Source organism: Bos mutus, chromosome 14, assembly GCF_027580195.1.
Source record: "Bos mutus isolate GX-2022 chromosome 14, NWIPB_WYAK_1.1, whole genome shotgun sequence".
Taxonomy (NCBI): Eukaryota; Metazoa; Chordata; class Mammalia; order Artiodactyla; family Bovidae; genus Bos; species Bos mutus.
Window position 1 is genome coordinate 40186930 of NC_091630.1, and position 21904 is coordinate 40208833.

General features: G+C 38.7%; 1 protein-coding gene and 1 long non-coding RNA gene across 5 annotated transcripts in view; one reads left to right on the plus strand and one right to left on the minus strand.

Moving 5' to 3' along the window:
• ZC2HC1A (zinc finger C2HC-type containing 1A) overlaps positions 1 to 14807 on the minus strand; it is an 80532-nt gene extending 65725 nt beyond the window's left edge. For all 3 annotated transcript variants that reach the window (XM_070382214.1, XM_070382213.1, XM_070382212.1), the window contains exon 1: positions 14686 to 14807. In XM_070382214.1, coding sequence (XP_070238315.1) covers positions 14686 to 14701 — 16 coding nt within the window. In that variant the 5' untranslated portion in view covers positions 14702 to 14807. The remainder of the gene's footprint in view (positions 1 to 14685) is intronic.
• An 89-nt stretch (positions 14808 to 14896) lies between these two features.
• The window catches only part of LOC138990693 (uncharacterized), a 59051-nt gene continuing 52043 nt past the window's right edge, over positions 14897 to 21904 (plus strand). The window contains exons 1-2 of one of the 2 annotated variants that reach the window (XR_011466756.1): positions 14897 to 14937; positions 19514 to 19646. This is a non-coding gene — a long non-coding RNA (uncharacterized lncRNA). Of the gene's footprint in view, positions 14938 to 19510; positions 19647 to 21904 lie in introns of both variants that reach the window. The other variant, XR_011466755.1, reaches the window with a different exon arrangement.

A 21904-nucleotide genomic window follows, 5' to 3' on the forward strand; every position in this document is an offset into this window, starting at 1 on the left:
AAGATAAAAGAAGGAACTCTAATGAGACGAGCAGGAGAGGTGGGGAACACGGTGCAGTCCAGACCCACACCCTCAGGTAGGCTACCCACCAACACAAGAATAATCACAACTGCAGAGGTTCTCCCCAGGGAGCAAGGGGTCCAAGCCCCACACTGGACTCCTCAATCCAGAGAGTCCTGCAATGGGAAGATGAGAGCCAATAATGTTTAGCTTTGAAGGTTGGGGGCTAACTTTCAAGGGATCTGAGGGCTGTAGGAAACAGAGACTCCATTGTTAAAGGACTCACACAAAATTTGCATGCTCCAAAACACAGGGCAGAAGCAGTCATTTTAAACTGTCTTGGGCAGGCACACATGCGCATCTTGGAGAGCCTCCCAGAGAGAAGCAGGCAATCAGGACTCAGTGGCAACCATATTTTAGAGCTCCCTCTAACAGGAGGAATGCTAATGCCAGCAAGAAACATTATGGAGTCCTGCTGCTGCTGCTGCTAAGTCACTTCAGTCATGTCCGAGGTGCCATTGCCTTCTCCCTTATGGAGTCCTACCTCTAGCTTATTAGTGCCAGGACCCAGCCCTGCCCACCTGTTACAGTCTGTTACAGTCCCAGGGACCCACAGGCCAAGCAGCTAACTGCAGGGACACAGCTTCACCCAACAGAAGGCTGACAGAGACCACCAGGTGCCTTGATTCCCCCAGCCTACCACGGACCCAGACCTATCACCAGAGAACCCAAGACCCAGCTCCACCCACCAGAGGGCTGGCACTAACTTCAGGACCTGGCCTGACCCACCAATGGGCAGGCATCAGCCACTGGACTCCCTTGGCCCCAAAGCTGCAGATCTGTGGGCTGACAGCATCTGTGAAAACCCTCCAGCCAGCCACATCAGGATCTACCCAGCTCTGCCCACCAGTGGACCAGCACTAGCCTTGTAAGCCCAGGGTACAGCCACCTCATAACCTGGGCCTACCACCAGCGGCAGTCTGCATCCACAAAGGCCAAGCCTACCAGTCAATTGGACCAGGGACCATCACTGCCAACTAGACCACTCAGAGCAATCAGCCCACCATATTAGAAGGGCCTATGAGGCCACATAAGGGGCACTTCTGAAACATAAGGCTCTGGTGACTAGAATAGTGAGCTGCTGGGAGGCACAGAACCTTTCCTACAAAAGACCACTCCAACAAGATCAAGAAATGTAACCAACATACCAAATAAATAGAAATAAAAACAGCAAGTTAGGCAAAATGAGGAGACAGAGGAATATGTTTCAAACAAAGGAGGAAGATAAAACACCAGAAGAACTAAGGGAAGTAGAGCTAAGGAACTCATCCAGTAAAGAGTTTAACATAACAATCACAAAAATGCTCAAAGAACTTGGGAGAAGAATGGCAAAACACAGCGAGAAGTTTCAAAAAGAGTTAGAAAATACAAAGAAGAATGAAACAGAGCTGAAGATTGCAATTAAGTGACATAAAAACATACTGGAAGGAATCAACAGTAGATTAAGATGATATAGAGGACTGGAACAGCAAGATGAGAGACAGTAGTAGAAATCTCTCAAGCTGAACAGAAAGAATTTAAAAAATGAGAACAGTTTAAGATACTTTTGAGACAACATCAGGCACACTAACATTTGCATTATGGGAGTTCAAAAAGAAGTGAGGTGCAGAGAACATATCAGAAGACAAGATGGCTGAAAACTTTCCTAACCTGGGAAGGGAAACAGTCATCCAGGTTCAGGAGGCACAGAGAGTAGCCCCAAACAGAATCTACCCAAATGGACCACACCAGAAAACAGTGTAATTATAATGGCTAAAATTAAAGACAGAGTACTAAGAGCAGCAAGGGAAAAGTAAATAGTTACATACATGGGAATGTACATAAGATCATAAGTTGACTTTTCAGTAGAAATCCTGCAAAATAGAAGGGAATGTTCATGACACATTTAAAATGATGAAAGGAAAAAAAATCTACAACCAAAAATACTCTATTCAGCAAAGCTATCATTCAGGTTTGAAGAAAGATAAAAAGTTTTCCAGACAAGCAAAAGTTAAAAGGTTCAGTACCATGAAACTAGCTCCACAAGAAATGAAAATGGACTTCTCTAACCAAAAAACAAAAAGCCTCACCTAAAAATATTAAAGTTAGGGAAGGAAAAATCTCACTGGTAAAAGCAAATACACTGTAAAGGTGGCAGACCAACCACTAATAAAGCAAGTAGAAAGATTAAAAGACAGAATTAGTAATCTCTTCCATAGACAGAATAAGTAGTTGAGAAATATAAAAATCAAATTATCTAGAATATGATGTCAAAAACATTTAACATAGAAGGGGAATAAAAACGCAGGATTGTTAAAATACATTCAAACTAAAGAGGACATCACATCAACTTAAAATAGCCATAGACAGATTGCTATTGAAACCACAAACTGAAAAATCTATAACAGACAAAAACACAAAAAACTGACAGGAATCTAAACATAATACTCAAGTTATCAAATCACAAGGAAAGAGATCCAAAGAAGAAAACAAGACTAACAAACAAAACTACAAAATAAACCTGAAAACAATTTCAAAAATGTCAATGAATACATACCTATCAACAATTACTTTAAATGTACATAGACATAGAGTGCTATAATCAAAAGACACAGAGTAGCTCAATGGAAACAAAAACAAGACATTATATATGCTGCTTAAGAGACTCAATCAAGATCTAAAGGAAAACATAGACTGAAAGTGAAGGGATGGACAAAGGTATTCCACACATACAGAAATTTATTAAAAAAACCTAAGCAGTAGACTTATATCAGACAAAACATACTTTAAACCACTGTCTGTAACAAAAGACCAAGTAGGACATTATCTAACAAAGAGATCAATCCAAGAAGCTATAACAATTGTAAATATATATGCACTCAACAGATACACCTAAATGCATAAAGTAAATATTAACAAACAAACAAGCAAAAAAGAAATGGACAATAACACAAATAACAGTAGGGGACTTTAACAAAAACTAACCTACATCAATGAACGTATCATTCAGAGAAAATTCATAAGGAAACACTGGCCTTAAACCAAATGGTCTTAACATATATAGAATATTATATCCAAAAGCATCAGAATATACTTTTCAAGTGCGCATAAACATTCACAAACCACGTAACAAGTGGTTGTTTTGTGGTAGACCACAAACCAAGTCTCCATGAATTTAAGAAGACTGAAATCATATCAAGAAACTTCATGCTGAGACCAGGAATCAACTACAAGGGAAAAAACTGTCCCAAAACACCACAAATATATATAACTAAACAACTAATGGGTCACTGAAAAAATCCCAAAGTAAAAAAATATCTGGAGACAAATGAAAACAAAAAACACAATGATCCAAAATTTATACTTGCAGCAAAAGCAGTTCTAAGAGGGAAGTTTATAGCAATACAAACTTATCTCAGGAAATAGGAAAAATTTCAAATAAACAACATAATCTTACACCTAAAGGAACTAGAGAAAGAAAAACAAAACTCAAAAATTAGCTGAAAAGAAATCATAAAGAAAATAGAACTAAATAAGAGACTAAAAATGATTTAAAAAATCAATTAAAATACAAGCTGGTTCTTTTAAAAGATAAAAAAAAATTGATAAAACTTCAGCAAGTCTCATCAAGAAAAAAAGAGGGCTCAAATTAAAAAAAAAAATAGAAATGGAAGTGGAGACGTTATACTTAACACTGTCTCAACAAAAACTATGGAATCAATACCACCATGCTCTGTGGGAAAAAAAGAAAAACCTTCTGCTCCCTTAGCTCTGCTAGAAGCTGGAGGGTGCTAGGCCCCTGTGTAGTAGTGCATAGAATTCTAGCTTTTTTCCTCCTTTCTCTGTATATTGGGCTCAGAGATTACACTGTGTCTCTATGTGAATATGGACAGTTAGCATTTACCAACATGTATCTGTCTACTTTCTCTTGTTTAAAAAAAGAAAAAAAAACTTAAAAAAATGGGGTTATAGAAGGTCAGCAAAGGGTGGGTTTGAGATGTTTGGGTGGGTTAAGTGGGCATTTTGACAACATGGCTTCTTCTTTGGCATGTTTAATTGTGATGTTTAACGGACATCCTTGCAGTTTAAGATGACACTTTTAAAATAAAATTCTCTCCTAATGAAAAAAAAAAAAAAGAGAGAGATTACCATGAACAGTTAAATGCCAATAAAATGGACAACTTAGAATATATGGACAAATATAATATCCCAAGACTGAATCAGTGTTCATACTGAAATCTTGTCACCTGTGACAAAATGGATGAGCCTAGAGGGTACTATGCTAAGTAAAATAAGACAAAGACAAATTCTGTATACTTTCACTTAGATGCGGAATCTAAAAAACAAAACAAATGAACAAACTTACAAAACATAGTCATAGACACAAAAAACAAATAGATGGTTTCGGGGGTGGGGGGTGGTGAGGTGGGGCGGGAAATAGGTGAGAGAAATTAAAGCATACAAACTCTAAGTTACAAAATAAATCAGTCACAGGTATGAAATGTACAGCATGGGAGATACGGTCGGTAATACTGTAATATCTTGCATGATGACAGACGGTAACTAAACTTACCATGGTGATCATTTTGAAATGTAGAGAAGCATCAAATCACTATACTCTTGCACCAGGAACAGAAATAGTTTTATAGTCTTTATACTTCCCAGTACTTTATACTTCCCAAAGAAACTCATAGAAAAAGAGATCAGATGCATGGTTACCAGAACTGAGGACGAAGGAAGATGGGAAGCTGGATGAAGGTCATCAGAATGTATAAATCTCCAGTCATAAGTAAGTACTAGGGATGTAATGGATAATATGATAAAGATAATTAACAGTTCTATATTGTATACCAAATTTAAGAGATTGGATCCTGGGAGTTTCTCACCAGAAGAAAGAAAAAACTTGTTATTTTCCTTTTATTTTGTATCTATGTAAGACGAGAGATGTTCACTAAATTTACTGTGGTAATCATTTTATGATGTATGTAAGTCAAATCATTATCCTGTATCCCTTATACAAGTGCTCTATGTCAATTACATAAACAAAACTGGAAGGAAAATAAGATGAAAACAGATGCTACAATTTGGATGATGAAGCCATTCTGGGGATGAATAGTGATGATGGCTGCACAGCAATGTGAATGTACTTAATACAACTCAGTTGTACACTTAAAAACGGTTAAAACTGTAAATTTTATGTTATGTCTAGTTTTCCACAATATAATGGTTTTAAACTAAAAAAAAAAAAAATAGGAAGAAATAATAGTGAAGATTAGTGAGGTGGCTTCCTAATATGATTAGGGAGTCTCGAATAAAAAGAATGTTGTCCCTACCAACCACAGAAGTATTATGCTTTAAGGAAAAGATCACCTAGTTACTATGCATTATGTGAATTGTTGATTTTTTCATACACATAATATTAAGATTCACTGGACCAGCAGATTGAGATAATCTGACATTAATGAATCTGACACAATTCATTAAATAAAGAAGTTTCTGCAATTTTCACAAAATCAAGTTACCCTAATGCATCTTTCATGAACTTTCACACTACAAATTTCATCATAGACACACATACACACTCACTGCATTCTTTGGAATCTACAAAACTAAGTCAATTTGTCATTTTATTTTCTAGCCAAATACCACACCTAAATTTACTTCTATACCTGTAATTTTCATTAAGATGACATAGTATCCTTATCATATTTTCTGCTGAATACACTGGGAAAGGAATACATCAAGGCTGTATATTGTCACCATGCTTATTTAACTTACATGCAGTCTACAGTCTACGTTTAACTTATATGTTTCGTATTTACATCATGCGAAACACCGGGCTGGATGAAGCACAAGCTGGAATCAAGATTGCCAGGAGAAATATCAATAACCTCAAATACACAGATGACACCACCCTTATGGCAGAAAGCAAAGAAGAACTAAAGAGCCTCTTGATGAAAGTGAAAGAGGAGAGTGAAAAAGCTGGGTTAAAACTCAACATTCAAAAAACTAAGATCATGGCATCTGGTTCCATCATTTCATGGCAAACAGATGGGCAAACAATGGAAACACTGATAGACTTTATTTTGGGGGGCTCCAAAACACTGCAGATGGTGACTATAGCCATGAAATTAAAAGATGCTTGCTCCTTGGAAGAAAAGCTATGGCCAACCTAGACAGCATATTAAAAAGCAGAGACATTACTTTGCCAACAAAGATCCATCTAGTCAAAGCTATGGTTTTTCCAGTAGTCAGGTATGGATGTGAAAGTTGGACCATAAAGAAAGCTGAGCGCTGAAGAACTGATGCTTTTGAACTGTAGTGTTGGAGAAGACTCTTGGAGATTCCCTTGGACAGCAAGGAAATCAAACCAGTCAATCATAAAGGAAATCAGTCCTGAATATTCATTGGAAGGACTGATGCTGAAGCTGAAACGCCAATACTCTAGCCACCTGATGCAAATAACTGACTCACTGGTAAAAAACCCTGATGCTGGGAAAGACTTGAAGGCGGGAGAAGAAGGGGACGGCAGGGGATAAGACAGTTGGATGGCATCACCAAGTCGATGGACGACATGAGTCTGAGCAAACTCCAAGAGCTGGTGATGGACAGGGAAGCCTGGTGTGCTGCAGTCCATGGGGTTGCAAAGAGTCAGGCATGACTGAGAGACTGAACTGATTTTACTGATGGTTAAAACTTTTATCAGAAAACTACTATCTTTTAGAAGTGACAAACTCATGATAAAATTACAGTTATTGACTTCATATATATGTTGTTGCAAGGCATTTATTGAGTCCACAGAAAACTTATCAGGAGAATCAAAACAGACATTGGTGGGAACACAATCAAACAGTAACAGAAGAATGCTTTGTTCTTGCATACTCCAGGTGTCCCTCTGCCCTATTTCAGTGGCAGAGAGTAACTATTTGTCATTTCAGGTGGAAGTCAATGCCTGGATGGTGGCAGTTAAGCTGTGAACAGTACAAAAGCATAGCTAAGCTTTGCCTGATCTGTCCTTTCCAATACCAAAGACTAGGTTATTTAGGGATATCAAAGCAACTTCATTTATCTGGATCACTTAATTCCATTAATTATCCAGAAAGCTGAGGCAGTTGCTGGCAGCTGAATCCATTAGATACATGAAGATCAGAATGTCTTCATAATGACTGTCAAAGTGATACCACATACTACTTGCCTATTTATAGTTTTCATGTCTTCCTTCAAATTCCAAACAGTGATTTAAGAAGGTATCAATATAAAATGCTGAATAGTACCACATGTTACTTGCTTCAAAGTATATTTTAGTATTTCCTTGTTAAATAGATAACAAAACAAAATCTTTTGAAAATTAACTGTTAAGAAAAATCAGTTAACACGTGGAAATAATGTGAGTGCCTACTTGAGTCCCTACTACTTGCCAAGCATGTACCAAGCAATAGTGACACAAGGGTAGAGACATACAATCACTGCTTGATAAAGCCAACAGTCTACACGCTTTACTTCTCTGGTTCTGTATCTAAGAACCAAATCCTCTTCCATTTTTTCTTTTTTTAATACAAAAGCTTAAAACTTAATATAACAGCAACAAGAATACTACCATAAAATCAACTCCTGGGATTAATTCCTACAAGTCATCAAACATGTTCAAATTGTATTTAAAGAAAAAGAAAATTATTATCACCAAAGGCATAAAAAAGAGGAAATACCATTACAGAGAAAACATTTTAAATTATTTCCAAAAACAAGAAAAAATTAAAAGTCATTACGTTATTCAAAATAAATAGATATATAAATTTAGTTTTCTCTTATACAGCATAGCTCTATAATCCACAAAGTATGTCACGTATGTTGGCATCAACATCCCCTGGAAAGAATGTCTACAACAGGTCATGATAAGCAGCTTAGGCTTTAGTCATGAAGCCACTGCTGCTGCTGCTACTGCTAAGTCACTTCAGTCGTGTCTGACTCTGTGTGACCCCATAGACGGCAGCCCACCAGGCTCCCCTGTCCCTGGGATTCTCCAGGCAAGAACACTGGAGCAAGAACACGAAGCCACAATTTGTCCTAATGGCAATGTTCTAATATTCTTTACAACAGAAAAAGCACTGGACTCTGTCTCATATTATCTAAGTCAAGTCTCAGCTCTGTCACTTAGAACTATGACTTGCTGGGCAAGATAGTAAACCTCTCTAAGGTTCACAATTCCTCTTATATAAAATAAGGATATTAGATTAAATGACCTAGGAGCACCCCTTCTAACTCTAATACACCATAATAAATAAAGCATATTTAATAAAATCTACCTTAAAAGTATATGGATAATAAGACACCTCCCTTACTGATGTTATATTTAAAAAAGAAAGTTGGTCATAAATAAGAATGATTAAACCGACTGACCAACTGCAAGATGTCGAGGAAGTGACTTCCACTTGTCTATACACAGAATTGAGAATCTGCGAGGACCTTGAGCAAAGAACATGTCTCTCTCCTTGTTGGAAAAGTTTTCACTAAATGAACTATAAGAAAATGTATGAGTAGTCACATAGGTAGCCTCAAGTTTAATATCTGTTAAATGAAGATAATATCTGCTCAATCTACCTTAAAATTCAAGAGGATCAACTGAGATGTTATACATAAAAATGCTTCACAAGCAATAAAATAAAAAATACTACTCTCCAGGGCATGAGGCAAACTCTACTACTCTCTCCTGAGTGGCAAAAGCTGTATAGTTGAGGCTGTTTGCTGTCCACTTGAAACTATCATAATACTGTTAATCAGCGATACTCCAATATAAATGTTAGAAAAAAAAGATCTCAACAAACCTCTCTTTTGAAGCACATGGCAGCTGTTTTCCTACTTTCCCCCTACAACCCTTTTTTAAAATTGAATTACTTCCAGGTCAATGATCTCTAATATCTCGTAAGCTATTCGTCTTTCAGCTCATCCTAGATTTCAATATTTCACAGTCACCCTTAACCTACTCAGCACACAGTCTTCACCCTTCCTTCACTTTAGTGACCTGCACTCCAGGAAAAACAACCACTGCTAAAACAACTTAGAAAGCTCCACCTCTGGACTCTTAAAATACACAAGAGCTCTAACGACAGGCTTCTACAATCTACCTCTTGGTCACTTTCTTGATCTCAGAGTGACTTGCATTTTCTTGATAAGCCATTCCTAGCGGTACTTCCATTCCTATCCGTTCTGAACTTGACTAGTCATTTCCACTACTTCTACCAATCACCCTCAAATCCTTTGCTTATGGTTAAATGTTTGGAAAATGCTAAACAAATAGGTTTTCTTAGAGTAGAACTTACTCAGTCTTGAGAGAGAAGAGATTTAGTATGCGTTATTTCCCCAACAGAAATCCTTTCTGTGCCTAGAAGTTATTTAGGACCAATATCCTGAGTAGCATATTTTTTGAAACACTGGCTTACATTTACTAACTCCTCTCTACCTTTCATTCACTCCCAATCTGAAATACAGGCAAGCTTTATCAGGACTAAACACTGTATTAAAATAGACACGTATGTTGATTCAACAAGTACTTATTGAGCACCTACCATGAGACAGGAACTGTTCTAGCAATTAGGCAAACCAAATGAAATTCAGTATGAAATGGATGAAAACGGATGAAATATGAAAATAGGATGAAAAGAGGGATGAAATTAGGCAAACAAGATGAATCAAAGACCCTGATCTTACCAAGCTTCTACTCTTTGTGGGGGGGGGGGGGGCGGGAATCACTTTTTTTCACTACCTGACATTTTATATATTTACCTGTTTATACGGGCTTGGTTCAGATGGTAAAGAATCACCTGCAATGTGGGAGACACAGGTTCCATTCTTGGGTCAGGAAGATCCCCTGGAGAAGGGAATGGCTACCCACTCCAGTATTCTTGCCTGGAGAATCCCAAGAACAGAGGAGCCTGGCAGGCTACAGTCCATGAGGTCGCAAAGAGTCAGATACGACTGAGCTACTAACACTGTTTATAAAATGTTTTTTAGTGAAAAGCACAGTGCAACGACAGAAAAACAGAACAGAGTAAAGAGAGAAAAGACAGTCATAATATTATGTGTGTGTCTGGGAAGCAGATACGATCAGGTAGTTTCTTCAATAAGGAGACAAAGACCTTAAGAGACAGAAGCAACTGATTACCATTAATCTGTTAATTGTCAAACTGAAATGCCTCTTGAATCCTCACCTTACTTGACCTTCCTATATCATGAGACTCTGCTGACCAATCCCTTCTACCTTTAAAGCCCTTTCTCTCTTAGCGTCAGTGATATTTCTTTCTCCTAAGTCCAAGTGTTTCGGATTTCATAAGCCAGCAGGGTTGCAACTGGTTAGTACCTAGGTCTCTAAGAATACCAAGTGCTACAGGCTTTTTCCAGCATACTCAGTAAATATTCATTCTCCCCTCTTCCCTTTCTTGACAATTTTTAAGCCTTTTTAAAGACTGCCCCCTACTCTAGTTTCCTTTCCTGCTCAACCTTAAAGCATCAGTTCCCCCCAAGTTTTTTTCTTCATCTTGTTAAATATAGCTTCGCTGAGCAAACATACCTATTTTCTGTCACTAATAAGCTAATGACTACTAAAAACTCCAGATAGATATTTACAGGCAGCTATAAAACTTTTCCACCAGATATGCCCCGAGTACTATACAAATACAACATTTCTAAAGCCAAAATCATTACCTCATCTTCCAAACTTGTCCTTCTCTTGGTTAAAGATAGTATTACGTTTTAGTCCAAGCTACAAAACTGCTTTATCCTTGATTCCTCTTCCCTCCCACATCCAGCAGTTCTATTTCATCTCTCCATCACCGAAATTTCTCTACCTATCTCCCCTTTTTAATTTCTGCTGCTTTTGCCTTAGTTCAAATCTTTATCACATATACACATTTCCAGCCTCTCCCTTCTCCAGTCTATTCTGCTGCCACAATTATCTAGTGAGATTGCCCACAACCCCTTCCAAGTCTGCTATGTTTTACCTACACTGAACTACTCTTAAGGTTCTAGCACACTTCCTGGGATTTTTATCCTCCAATAAACAAACACTAAAGGGGGTCTCCTATGTACTAGGCAGTTTGCCAAATGCTTAATATATGTTACATCATTTAATACTTAATATAGTTCAGGTAGATTGGAGTGTATTAGCTCCAAAGCTAAAAAGAAACAAAGTAAGGATCCAAGCACACATCTGTCCAATACATTGGCTATTAAAATAATATGGCATCAAAGTCAGTACCCCCCCCAAAAAAAATGAATCGAGATAAATTAGTAAAGATGATGAATTATCAGTTAAACCAGTGCTTAGATTAGGGGAAAACGAACAAAAACCCCTAAAGGGACAGCGTGGCTTTCTTCAACTACATCAAGAGCTACATTAGAAAAGAGCAATCAAACTTTAATCAAGTTTTAGAGGGCAATACCCTAAGGCCTACTAATTTTAGCAGTCCAAAAGAGGACTAGGCAGGAAGATCTGTCACAATTGTTAATAATGACTTATCAACATATTATGAAAGGAATGACAATACATATGGATAAAACCTGCTTAGGGTTTGTCCTCTCTCCATTTTACAGATGAAAAGCTTAAAAGAGATTGAACTTTTCCAGGTCTAGAACTACTTTTATTTCCTTTAGACATACCTATAGTGCATGGTGGTGGTTTAGTCGCTAAGTTGTGTCAGACTCTTGAGACCCCATGGACTGTAGCCTGCCAGGCTCCTCTGTCTATGTAATTCTCCAAGCATAATACTGGAGTGAGTAGCTGTTCCCTTCCCCATGGGATCTTCCCAACCCAGGGATCAAACCCAGGTCTCCTTCATTGCACCTGGATTCTCTACCATCTGAACCACCCGGGAAGACCAAGAATACTGGAGTGGGTAGCCTATACCTTCTCCAGGGGATCTTCCCAACTCAGGGATCGGACTGGGGTCTTCTGCATTGCAGGCAGATTCTTTACTAGCTGAGTTACCAGGGAAGCCCCAAGAATATGATAATCTTCAATAAAATTTTTCAGGAGTCCATATGTTTTCTGATTTTACAATCAAGTTTAGTCTTCTAACTGGCTTCAATAAAAAACATGGGTTTAATTCCTTTTAATTTAATGCCAAGCAATAGTGTATTTGCTCAATTACTATGGTAAAGAATCCTTCTGCAATGCAGGAGACTGGGGTTTGATCCCTGGGTCGGGAAGATCCCCTGGAGAAGGCAATGGCAATCCACTCCAGTACTCTTGCCTGAAGAATTTCTTAGACAGAGCCTGGCAGGTTACAGTCCATGGGGTCGCAAAGAGTCAGACATGTCTGAGTAACTAACCACACAAGCACACATGGTATGTATTAAGCAAATTCTCAAAGATTTTCTACTGAATACTGCAATATGAGGTTCATTAGACACCTTTGATATGCTAGATTTTAATTTCCAATAGGGAAAAACTCTATCTTTCACTGTACCAATGTATCACTGTTTATTAAACAAAGTCACAGAGGAATGAATTAATGAATTCCTCATTAAGACTCAAAGTTCTTCTTTATAAAGTATGACTCAACAAGGGCTAAATTTTTAAAAGGAGGAGGAGAAAAAGAAAGGCACTAACTTCAAGAAAAGTCTCTGAGAGCTTTTATTTTATTAAAATAAAAAATTTTATTACCATTTGAAATTACCAATATTCAACTGTTTTGCCCTAGAAAAAGAATAATTTCATACATTGTAACCTAATTCATTATAATTAACACACAACATTGTTAATGACAGCAACTTAATTTTGTTAAAAAAAATTAAATGAGTAAAGAAGTACTGTTTAACATGAAACATCACAAGCTGGACTCCTAAAACAAACACCCATGATAACATAACATATTACAGCAGAATTCATGTTTTTCTTCACCCATGTAATTGAGTATCATAATAGGTTTTCATTGTATTTTAAAAGCATTCGTGGTAAGATTTCAAAAGTAATATCAGCACTGCTAAAACATAAGAATCACTAAAATGTAGGCTCAGTGAGAAGAGCGCTTTGACTTTTTATTTTTTCCTGCATCCCCAGGGCCTCTCATGGACAAAGTCATTTATCTAACAAATATTTAATGAACACCTACTTTGTGTCAGACATTGTTTTAGATGCTTAGCATAAACAAATGAAAAGTCAGATGAAGATCTTTGCCTCAATTACAAATGCTAAATAAAATAATAGAAAAATAAAGCTTCAGAAAAACCATTCTAAAGCACTGTATGTGTATTAAAATAACTTCATGAGAAATGCAGGACTCATGATCCTATGCTAAAATACCATATGTTTGAAAATTCATTAAAAAAAAAAAAAGCTGTCTCCAGGAGTTCTCTAAACAAAAACACCTGAGTAAGGAATATCATTACAATTCCTACTTCATGGAAACTTTTGAGTGATCTGCCTAAAATAAATTAGCAAAGAACAAGAACTTCATTTGTTATAGTACACTGCAGCTGCACACAAATAGAAAATCATCACAGGTCTCGATTATCTATGATCCTCAAGGTGGTTAGTATGAGAGCATCACCTAGGAGCAAGAGCATGAAATAATATCATATTCATTACTGTATTTGCTTTTTGGTGAGACTAGGTCACTGCAGAAAGTTATCAGTTATTACTTTTCTTTTCATAACACAACTTAAAATAATTTACTCTCCAGCATACAACAATACACAGAGCTCAATGCCTCTGTTTATTAATTCCACCTGAATCTATGTAAATTAAGAGGAGGAAAAAAAGCTAAATCATTGCAACAGTATCCCTCCGTTGTGTTAGGGTTATTCTTCTTCAGAAGGATTAAGCACAATTTGAAAAGGAATCTTGAAACCGCTGTTGCTAATGCTGTTTTCTTTTTTTTCTTTGTTGTCTTTAAGCGAATGCTGTATGACACCAGGATAACACAGGTAAAGAGAACAGACAAGTGAAAAGAATTGGGAACAAAGCAAAATCTGGCGTCCTGCTACAGCACAAAGATAAACCCAAAGATAAAGAATCAATGTTGGCTTTTCCTTACAGAGTTCTCTTGAATAAACCCTTAAACCCTTCTGTTAACCTATTGTCCTGGCTCTAAAACTGGCCAGTGACACTTCCTCGGGAGATGCTCTCGGCACCCTTCCCATAAAAGATGCTGCAGAAATGGAAAAACGGTTACCTAGGGAAACCAAGGAAAGTGGCCAAGGAAAGTATCAGCAGTTCAAGGCTGGAGACACACCCCGGGGCTCCAGCAAAGGCTGGCGGTAGGGAGGCGGCAGACATGAATGGAGAGTCCACTTTGCAAGGAAAATAAAATTTGGTCAGAGGCTGTTATTACCAATAGGACACTCAGGTAGTGAGGCAGACCAGAAAATGGTAGGAAGGATTTGCAGGCGTTTACCAGAGGCAGATCAGGCTCGTGGGGTAGGGCGGGGGAGCGCATCAGGTATAAACCGTTTGAGGAGGGGCAGCCTAAGGATCATCAGCTCGACAGTGTCTGGGGCTGCAGAGAGCCCAATCATCCCAGCCTCCGAAGGAGCGGCGGGGTCCACCGCTATGGAATCTGCCCTTGCCTCCCCGGTACGGAGGTCCAGGGTAGACCCTTCCCCCGCCACCCGACCCCCAGGCGCCCCGCCCACATCCTTTCTTCTCCTCACCTTCCAGTCCCTCCATTGCGCCAACGCTTCGAGATCCACCAGACTCCTTGAGCTGCACCCGCCACCGCCGCCGCCGCCCAGCTCCGGCTGTAGCAACCCGGCCGCGCCTCCCACCTGCTAATATTCCGAGCTCCCATTGGTCCGGCGCGGGAGGGGCGGGGAGTTACGAAGGGGCGGGGCCTCGAGGTGGCCCGCCTCCTGCCGCCGATGCGCGGAGGCAGCCCACGTCCGCGCTTCAGTAGCGCTTCTCCGGTGAGTCTGCAACGCATTCGGTTGTATCTTGCCGCCGTACGGCGGCCTTTGTTCGACTCTCGCCTTGTTTTTCTCACGTCTTAGCCTTTTGTTTAGAATATCTCAGCACCTCAGGGTTCCCATCAGCAGTCCCTCAATCAAGTGCAATTCTGAATTGCCATCTATCCCTCTCTGAGGACTTGAAGCAAACACGCAAACAAACCCCGCGTCTTACACACTCTTGAGCAGCACCCTCTCCATTCCCCGCTGTGTAGTCACATTTCACCGGAGTGTATTTCCTAAACTTTTCTCTGCACACACGGATATGTGAGTCTTCTGACCGTTTTCCTACAGAAATCGTACTTTCTATCTGGAATTGTAGAACTGAGATTTCTCTCGGCCCTCAGAAACAATTTCCTCAGCAGAAAAGCTTGGGCCGAAAATTAAAGTGAAACCCAGAGCTGCCTTCCTCTTCGGCTACTTTTGGCCTTCCCGGGCCCCAGACTTGGAACTAAAGTAGTCGGTCGGCGCCCCAACTGAGGAGGTACATAAAACTAGGTTTGATCAGGGAGTTTAGGGGCGAAACTAATCTATATATGACAGATGGAAGCCTGTTTCTGTCAAAACCTCTTGGGATGAAGGTAACTGCAAAACTAGCTAAAACCTCTGCTTAACAATCTAACACATTTCCCCAGAACTAAATGTCTTTGAAAATTTGATTTAGCGGTAATAAGCCATCTCATTGGCTAACTCTAGTATACGTCTTGGCAATTTGTCAGTATTAGTGTAATTTCCGTAACAAATCTTACATGCTGCTGCTGAGTCGCTTCAGTCGTATCTGACTCTGTGCGGCCCCATAGACGGCAGCCCACCAGGCTCCTCCGTCCCTGGGATTCTCCAGGCAAGAACACTGGAGTAGGTTGCCATTTCCTTCTCCAATGCATGAAAGTGAAGTCGCTCAGTCGTGTCTGACTCTTAGCGACCCCATGGACTGGAGGCTACCAGGCTTCTCCGTCCATGGGATTTTCCAGGCAAGAGTACTGGAGTTGGGTGCCATTGCCTTCTCCTTCTCCTATTACTCCGTTCAGTTGCAAAATGTTGACATCATATCTAAAGTTTGTCTGCTTATAAAAGTATGTAACTTACAAACCAGAAGCCTTTATGAAGCAAAAGTTCTATTCTCCATCTAAGAATGCCTTATAATGGAGTAATCTGAGTACATGGGGCTTCCCAGGTGGTGCTAGTGGTAAAGAACCCAACTGCCAAGCAGGAGACATAAGAGACTCTGATTCGATCCCTGGGTCTGGAAGATCTCTTGGAGCAGGGCACAGCAACCCACTCCAGTATTCATGCCTGGAGAATCCCATGGACAGAGGAGCCTGGCAGGCTACAGTCCATCGGGTGGTGTGGGAAATTAACAAGATGGTGCCAGTTAGGCTCTCTCGCCCCATGTTCTCAGGGCCTTCTCACCCATGTTCTATAAACAATGGTTTTGCATGATTATGTAACAGCCGAAATCACATATAGCACTGCGCGTTTGCTTCAGGAGGTACTCACTTTGGGCTACTTTGTGTGGTGGGCCTGTGCGAGCTTCAACATGAAAGCCCTGGTTGCTGCTGCACTGGGGCTACATTGGAGAAACGTCATGGTTATGTTACATGAGTTTATGTTATGACTCTGTTATGGCTTCATTATGGTTATGTTGTGGCTGTTGCTATGGCTGCTGAGTCAGCCAGGAGAGAGACTGTGATATGGCTACCTTGCCAGACAGGCGAGAATAAACCTGTCTGCAGTTCCATGGCTCCTCGAGTCTCCTTCCAGCCTCAGCTGGCCCCTTGCCTACCCTGGGTTCAGCAAACAATGCAAACAGTGTGAACAGAGAGACAACCAGTGCAGGAACAGGATCAGCAATACAGGTGGCAAAGAGTTGGACACAACTGAAGCAACTTAGCACGCAGACACGAACAAGCACCTGAGGACTACACCATCTCTTTTGGGGAAGGTGATTTTAGTATGTGTGAATGTGGTGCAGTCTATCTCTGATATGGACTCTTGAGACATGCCTGTCTCAACTCCTCCCCTCCCCCTAGTTCTGCTCTGGTTCTTTGATTCCTCTGAGATTTGAGATCCTAGGCCTAATTGGCCAGCTCACAGCCTTGCCTGCCATTTAGTCACCGGGGAGTGAGTGGGGAAAGGTCCTTTGGTGCTGCTAAGACTAAAGTTAGAATCGGGAGGGGTGGGGGATGGGAGTGCTTTAAACGAGCACTAAAAAGGAAAAACCACCATTGGAAAAAGCCCCAAAATAGAGAAAAAACTTACTTACTTTACAAATCACAAGTTCTTGAACTGAAGTCAAGTCACAAATGGAATTGGCTGATACACACCCTATTGGGTATAACTGCTACAGTAACAACAATACAGTAACAACATCTGCTACAGTAAAAACAATAATAATGGTAATAGTAATGATTTTGAAAAATTATATCAGGCATGTTTTAGGTCCTTTTCATATAGACACTTATCTAATCTTCAAAACAACTCTACAAAGTAGATATAATTTTCATCTTTTAGAATTCTTGAATTTCTAGAAGTCTCAGAGATGAAATTTTTGCTAATATTTATGCTCTTAGTGAATGGTGAAAGTGAAAGTTGCTCAGTCGTGTCTGACTCTTTGTGACCCCATGGAATTCTCCAGACCAAAATACTGGAATGGGTAGCCATTACCTTCTCCACCAGATCCTCCCGACCCAGAAATAGAACCAGATTCTCCTGCATTGCAGGCAGATTCTCTACCAGCTGAGCTACATTAACTTGGATTTAAATTCTAGTCTGTCTGATTCCACCTGTAATGGATGATTTCATGACTCCTCACCTCCTCCTCATCTTGCTTTCTAATTACTTAAATGTAAATTCAGATAATTCAGATTGGTTATTCAAGGTGTATTTGTGTAGGTATAGCTACTGTGAATCTTAACTCTCTAAAATGTGCCTGCCAATCTTTAGGAGTAATGTTCTCTCAACACTCTTATCTACCCTGGCTTCTTCAGCTTTCCCTGGTTTTGACCCCTGGGTGAAGAAGACAATTTCTTATCTGCCTTTCCTTCCTCTGCCTCCTTACGTGCCTGGCCCAAAATTCTCTTTGGTCTTAATGCACTCTTCTGGCTTTTCTTTTTCTTGATCTACTCCATTTTTCTGTGACATATTCATTTAACAAATATTTGTTGAGTACCTACTGTGCTTCAGGCCCTTTTCATTTCGAGCCAGTCATTAAAATGAACAAAGCTCAGTCTCTCCTCTATGTTCCAAATCTTTTATCATTCATAATTTTTTTTATCTTGCCAGTGATCTTTTAAGCTAATGATAACATTCATAGAGGAGTGTGAATTAAAGGTCTTCCCATATCCCTATCATAAAATAAAGAAAACAAAGGTTCAGAGATGTTTACTGACTCTATCCAGATTACAAAACTACTAAGTAGCTGAAATAGATACTGCACCCTTGTCTGATTACATCATATCCCTGATTCTTTCCACTTCACATTACTTTCCCTTCAACCACCATTCCCCGGAGTCCATCCACATCTCATTTGCACCTTCCAAAGAGCTGAGCAAGCTACATATATCTTCTTGTTTCAAAGCTCCAACTTCCTGTTGGATCTTACACAAAGATCAATTCCCCTTTCAGAGATATCCTTTGGCCCTCATTCAAATCCTTTTCAGAATACAGCTGAATGAGATTCTGAATCTCAATTTATATACCCACTGACCCACCACAATTTAATAAATAAAAATTTATTTATACATTTAGCAACCATAACGAAAATGATAATTTTCATCAAAAACAAAAGGGACGTATTTTTTCTTAAATCTGGGGAGAAATGACTAGATTAAAGAACCATATTCTGAGTTAGCTCTTATTAGTTTATTTAGTTTTATTTTTAGACTGAAGTAAAACAAAAAGTTTTATGTGTTCAGGGACATAGTTATAGTACTGAACAAGAAAACATTAAGAAAAGGAGAAAAGAAGATCCTAAGGCAGACTTTATTGCCTTCATTGATTGGAGGGTTACTCCATTCACAGTGTGAAAGTGATTATTCTACTTCTTTCTCCTCTAGTTCTATAAAGAACTCCATTTCTTTCAGGATTCTCTGCTCTCCTCCACTTTCAAAACTAATTCCTAGCTGCAAAAGAATGAATTTTTTTAAACCTTCAATTATGATCACATCTCTCCATCTCCGGCCACCATCATTCCAAATCTGAAATTAAAATCTATTAATTCAAATTCATATTGAGATACTCCTACATGTGTAACACTGTTCTAGGCACAACAGGGAGCTCCGAAGAAGTCTCTTTGGTTTCCAGGAAGATAACATCTAGTAGAGGAAGCCTGAGCAAGACATAATACAGAGCAATAGAGGACAATATATTCAATGGACTATTAAGTTGAGGTCCAACTTATAAAAGTAATTGGTTCTAAATAAACATTCATTTAGAGATTCGCCTATGCTACTATATAAAACACTAGTTTATTGCTTCCAAGTGCTGAAATGTATTTTACCGAATACATATACCACATTTTATTTATTCCTTCCAGCAGTGATAGGCACCCAGCTTCCTCTAACTTGCAGTTACAATGAACATCTTTGTGACTGTCCCCTTATGAACCTGGGATCAAGTTCCTCTGGGATGCATCCCTGGAATAGTGGATTGCTGGATCACCTTCATTTCCAGTAAGTATGCCCAGATTGTTCTTTGCAATGTCTGTACCCAGTGTATCCTGCCACCAGCACTGTTTAAAGAGTACCCATCTTCCTGTGTCTATTTAATACTGGCTTAGGTCTAATTTTTGCCAGTCTACTGAGAATCAAGAATTGGGAATCTCTTCATATATTTGTAATTCATATATTTGTAACTGTATTCATATATTTATAATTGTATTCATATATTTGTAATTGTATTCATATATTTGTAACACAAATATTTGTCTTACAAATATATGAATATTATATAATTATATAAATATATGAATAATTTGTATTCATATATTTGTAATTCATATTTGATTTTCAAGGAATTGTCTAATTTAATCACTGTTTTATGAGGTTTCCCTGGTGGCTCAGTGGTAAGGAATCCACATGTCAATGCAGGAGACAAGGGTTCAAGTCCTGGTCAGGAAGATCCTCTGGAATGGGAAATGGCAACCCAGTCCAGTATTCTTGCCTGGGAAAGCCCATGGACAGAGGAGCCTGGTAGGTTACAGTGCATGAGCTCACAAAGAGTTGGACATGACTTATTCACTGAGCATGCACACATGCATCCCTATTTTATGTTGTGATTCTCATCTTTTTGTTACGGATTTGTAAGTTTCTTAGTATATTTTAGATTTTAAGCTCTTGCTAATTTTGATTAGTTCAAAAATATTTTTCTAGATTGTCAAATATTGGATATCTTTGTCTATGATGCCTGTCATTTGAATAGAAATCCTTAACTTTAATTTTGTCAAGTCCATCAATATATTTGCTTTATGAAATGTGCACTTGAGGTTTTATGCAAGTTCTCTTCACCTCTAGATTATGAGGGTATTTGTTTACATGATTTTCTGAGTGTAGCCAAACCTAATCCTAAGAAAATGGAGACAATTTAAATTCAGAGTAGAGACGACAACAACATTTTTTTCTAGTGTCTTTTAAGTTATGAGGTAACTCTAAAAATTCAAATAGGAACCAATGCCCAGAACATTTTGAGACTTTGTGAATTTCAGCTTTATCCAGTTTTGCCCTTTGTTGCCAGGAAAGCAAAGTATTTTTAGATGCTCCTTTTCCCACCTAAAGGAAGAAAAACAGAAGAAAAAGAAAAATATTGAGTCCTTTCCCCCTTGCTTTATTATTAATCATAGCAGCTTCTCACAACTTTTAAAGCAGTTTCCTTTAAGTGTTGTAAAGTATTACAAATATTATATAATGATGATGATGTCAGAATATTTATACTAAGAACAAAGAAGGAAAATTTTTAAATCACCTAAATGAATACCTTGGCACTCCTTTACGATTTTAAAAGCTTTATGGCTCTGTTTCTTAAAACAATTATTAGATCCTCTAGTTTCTGCAGCTGCCTTTTAATAGAAACAACTATTTACGAATTCACCCTATAAAAACATGCTAATTATTAATATAATTGATCACTTGGTTTTGCCTTAAGAATTAACAGGTAAAAGTAAAAAACTAAAGCTCTAATTTTCATTAACAAGTGGATACACTTGTTATTAGAATTATCTGCCTTTAACTATTTATACAAATGCCCACTTGTGCAGACGTATCTTTCTAGAGAAGTTGCTTTTTACAGTTTTACAATGAAAGTACATTATTCTGTTTACTTACTTTTTCCTTAGAATGCATTTCAAAAGTATAAGTTGAGTATATTGTTGACCTAATTTTATCGTATAAATCCAACAATTGTTTGCTTGCTGTTTCCAAGAAACAGAATTGCTTAAGCCTATTCCGACAGAGGATGAGATGGCTGGATGGCATCACTGACTCGATGGACGTGAGTCTCAGTGAGCTCCGGGAGTTGGTGATGGACAGGGAGGCCTGGCGTGCTGCAATTCATGGGGTCGCAAAGAGTCGGACACGACTGAGCAACTGATCTGATCTGATTCACATTTATGTTTCTTAGCAGCTGACAGATAATCAACAAAACAGAAATAAGAATCTCTTCTGGTTCTGTTTTCAAAACATAATAAAACTTATATAAGAAAGAGAAATTCCATATAACAAGATATTAGTATTCATAGGAATTTAATTTTTATAGATTAAGGAGAAGCAGTTTTCAGAGCATTTGAATTATGTAAAAGACTATATAGGTGTTAGTAAGTCTGACTTGAGGAGTCAGAAAGCCCTGAACACCTTTGCAGTGCTTCTGTTCTTTTTATGAACACCACTGGCCCTTTGTACTAAAGGTTATTGTTGCCCTGTTCTTAGATTCCCTTTAT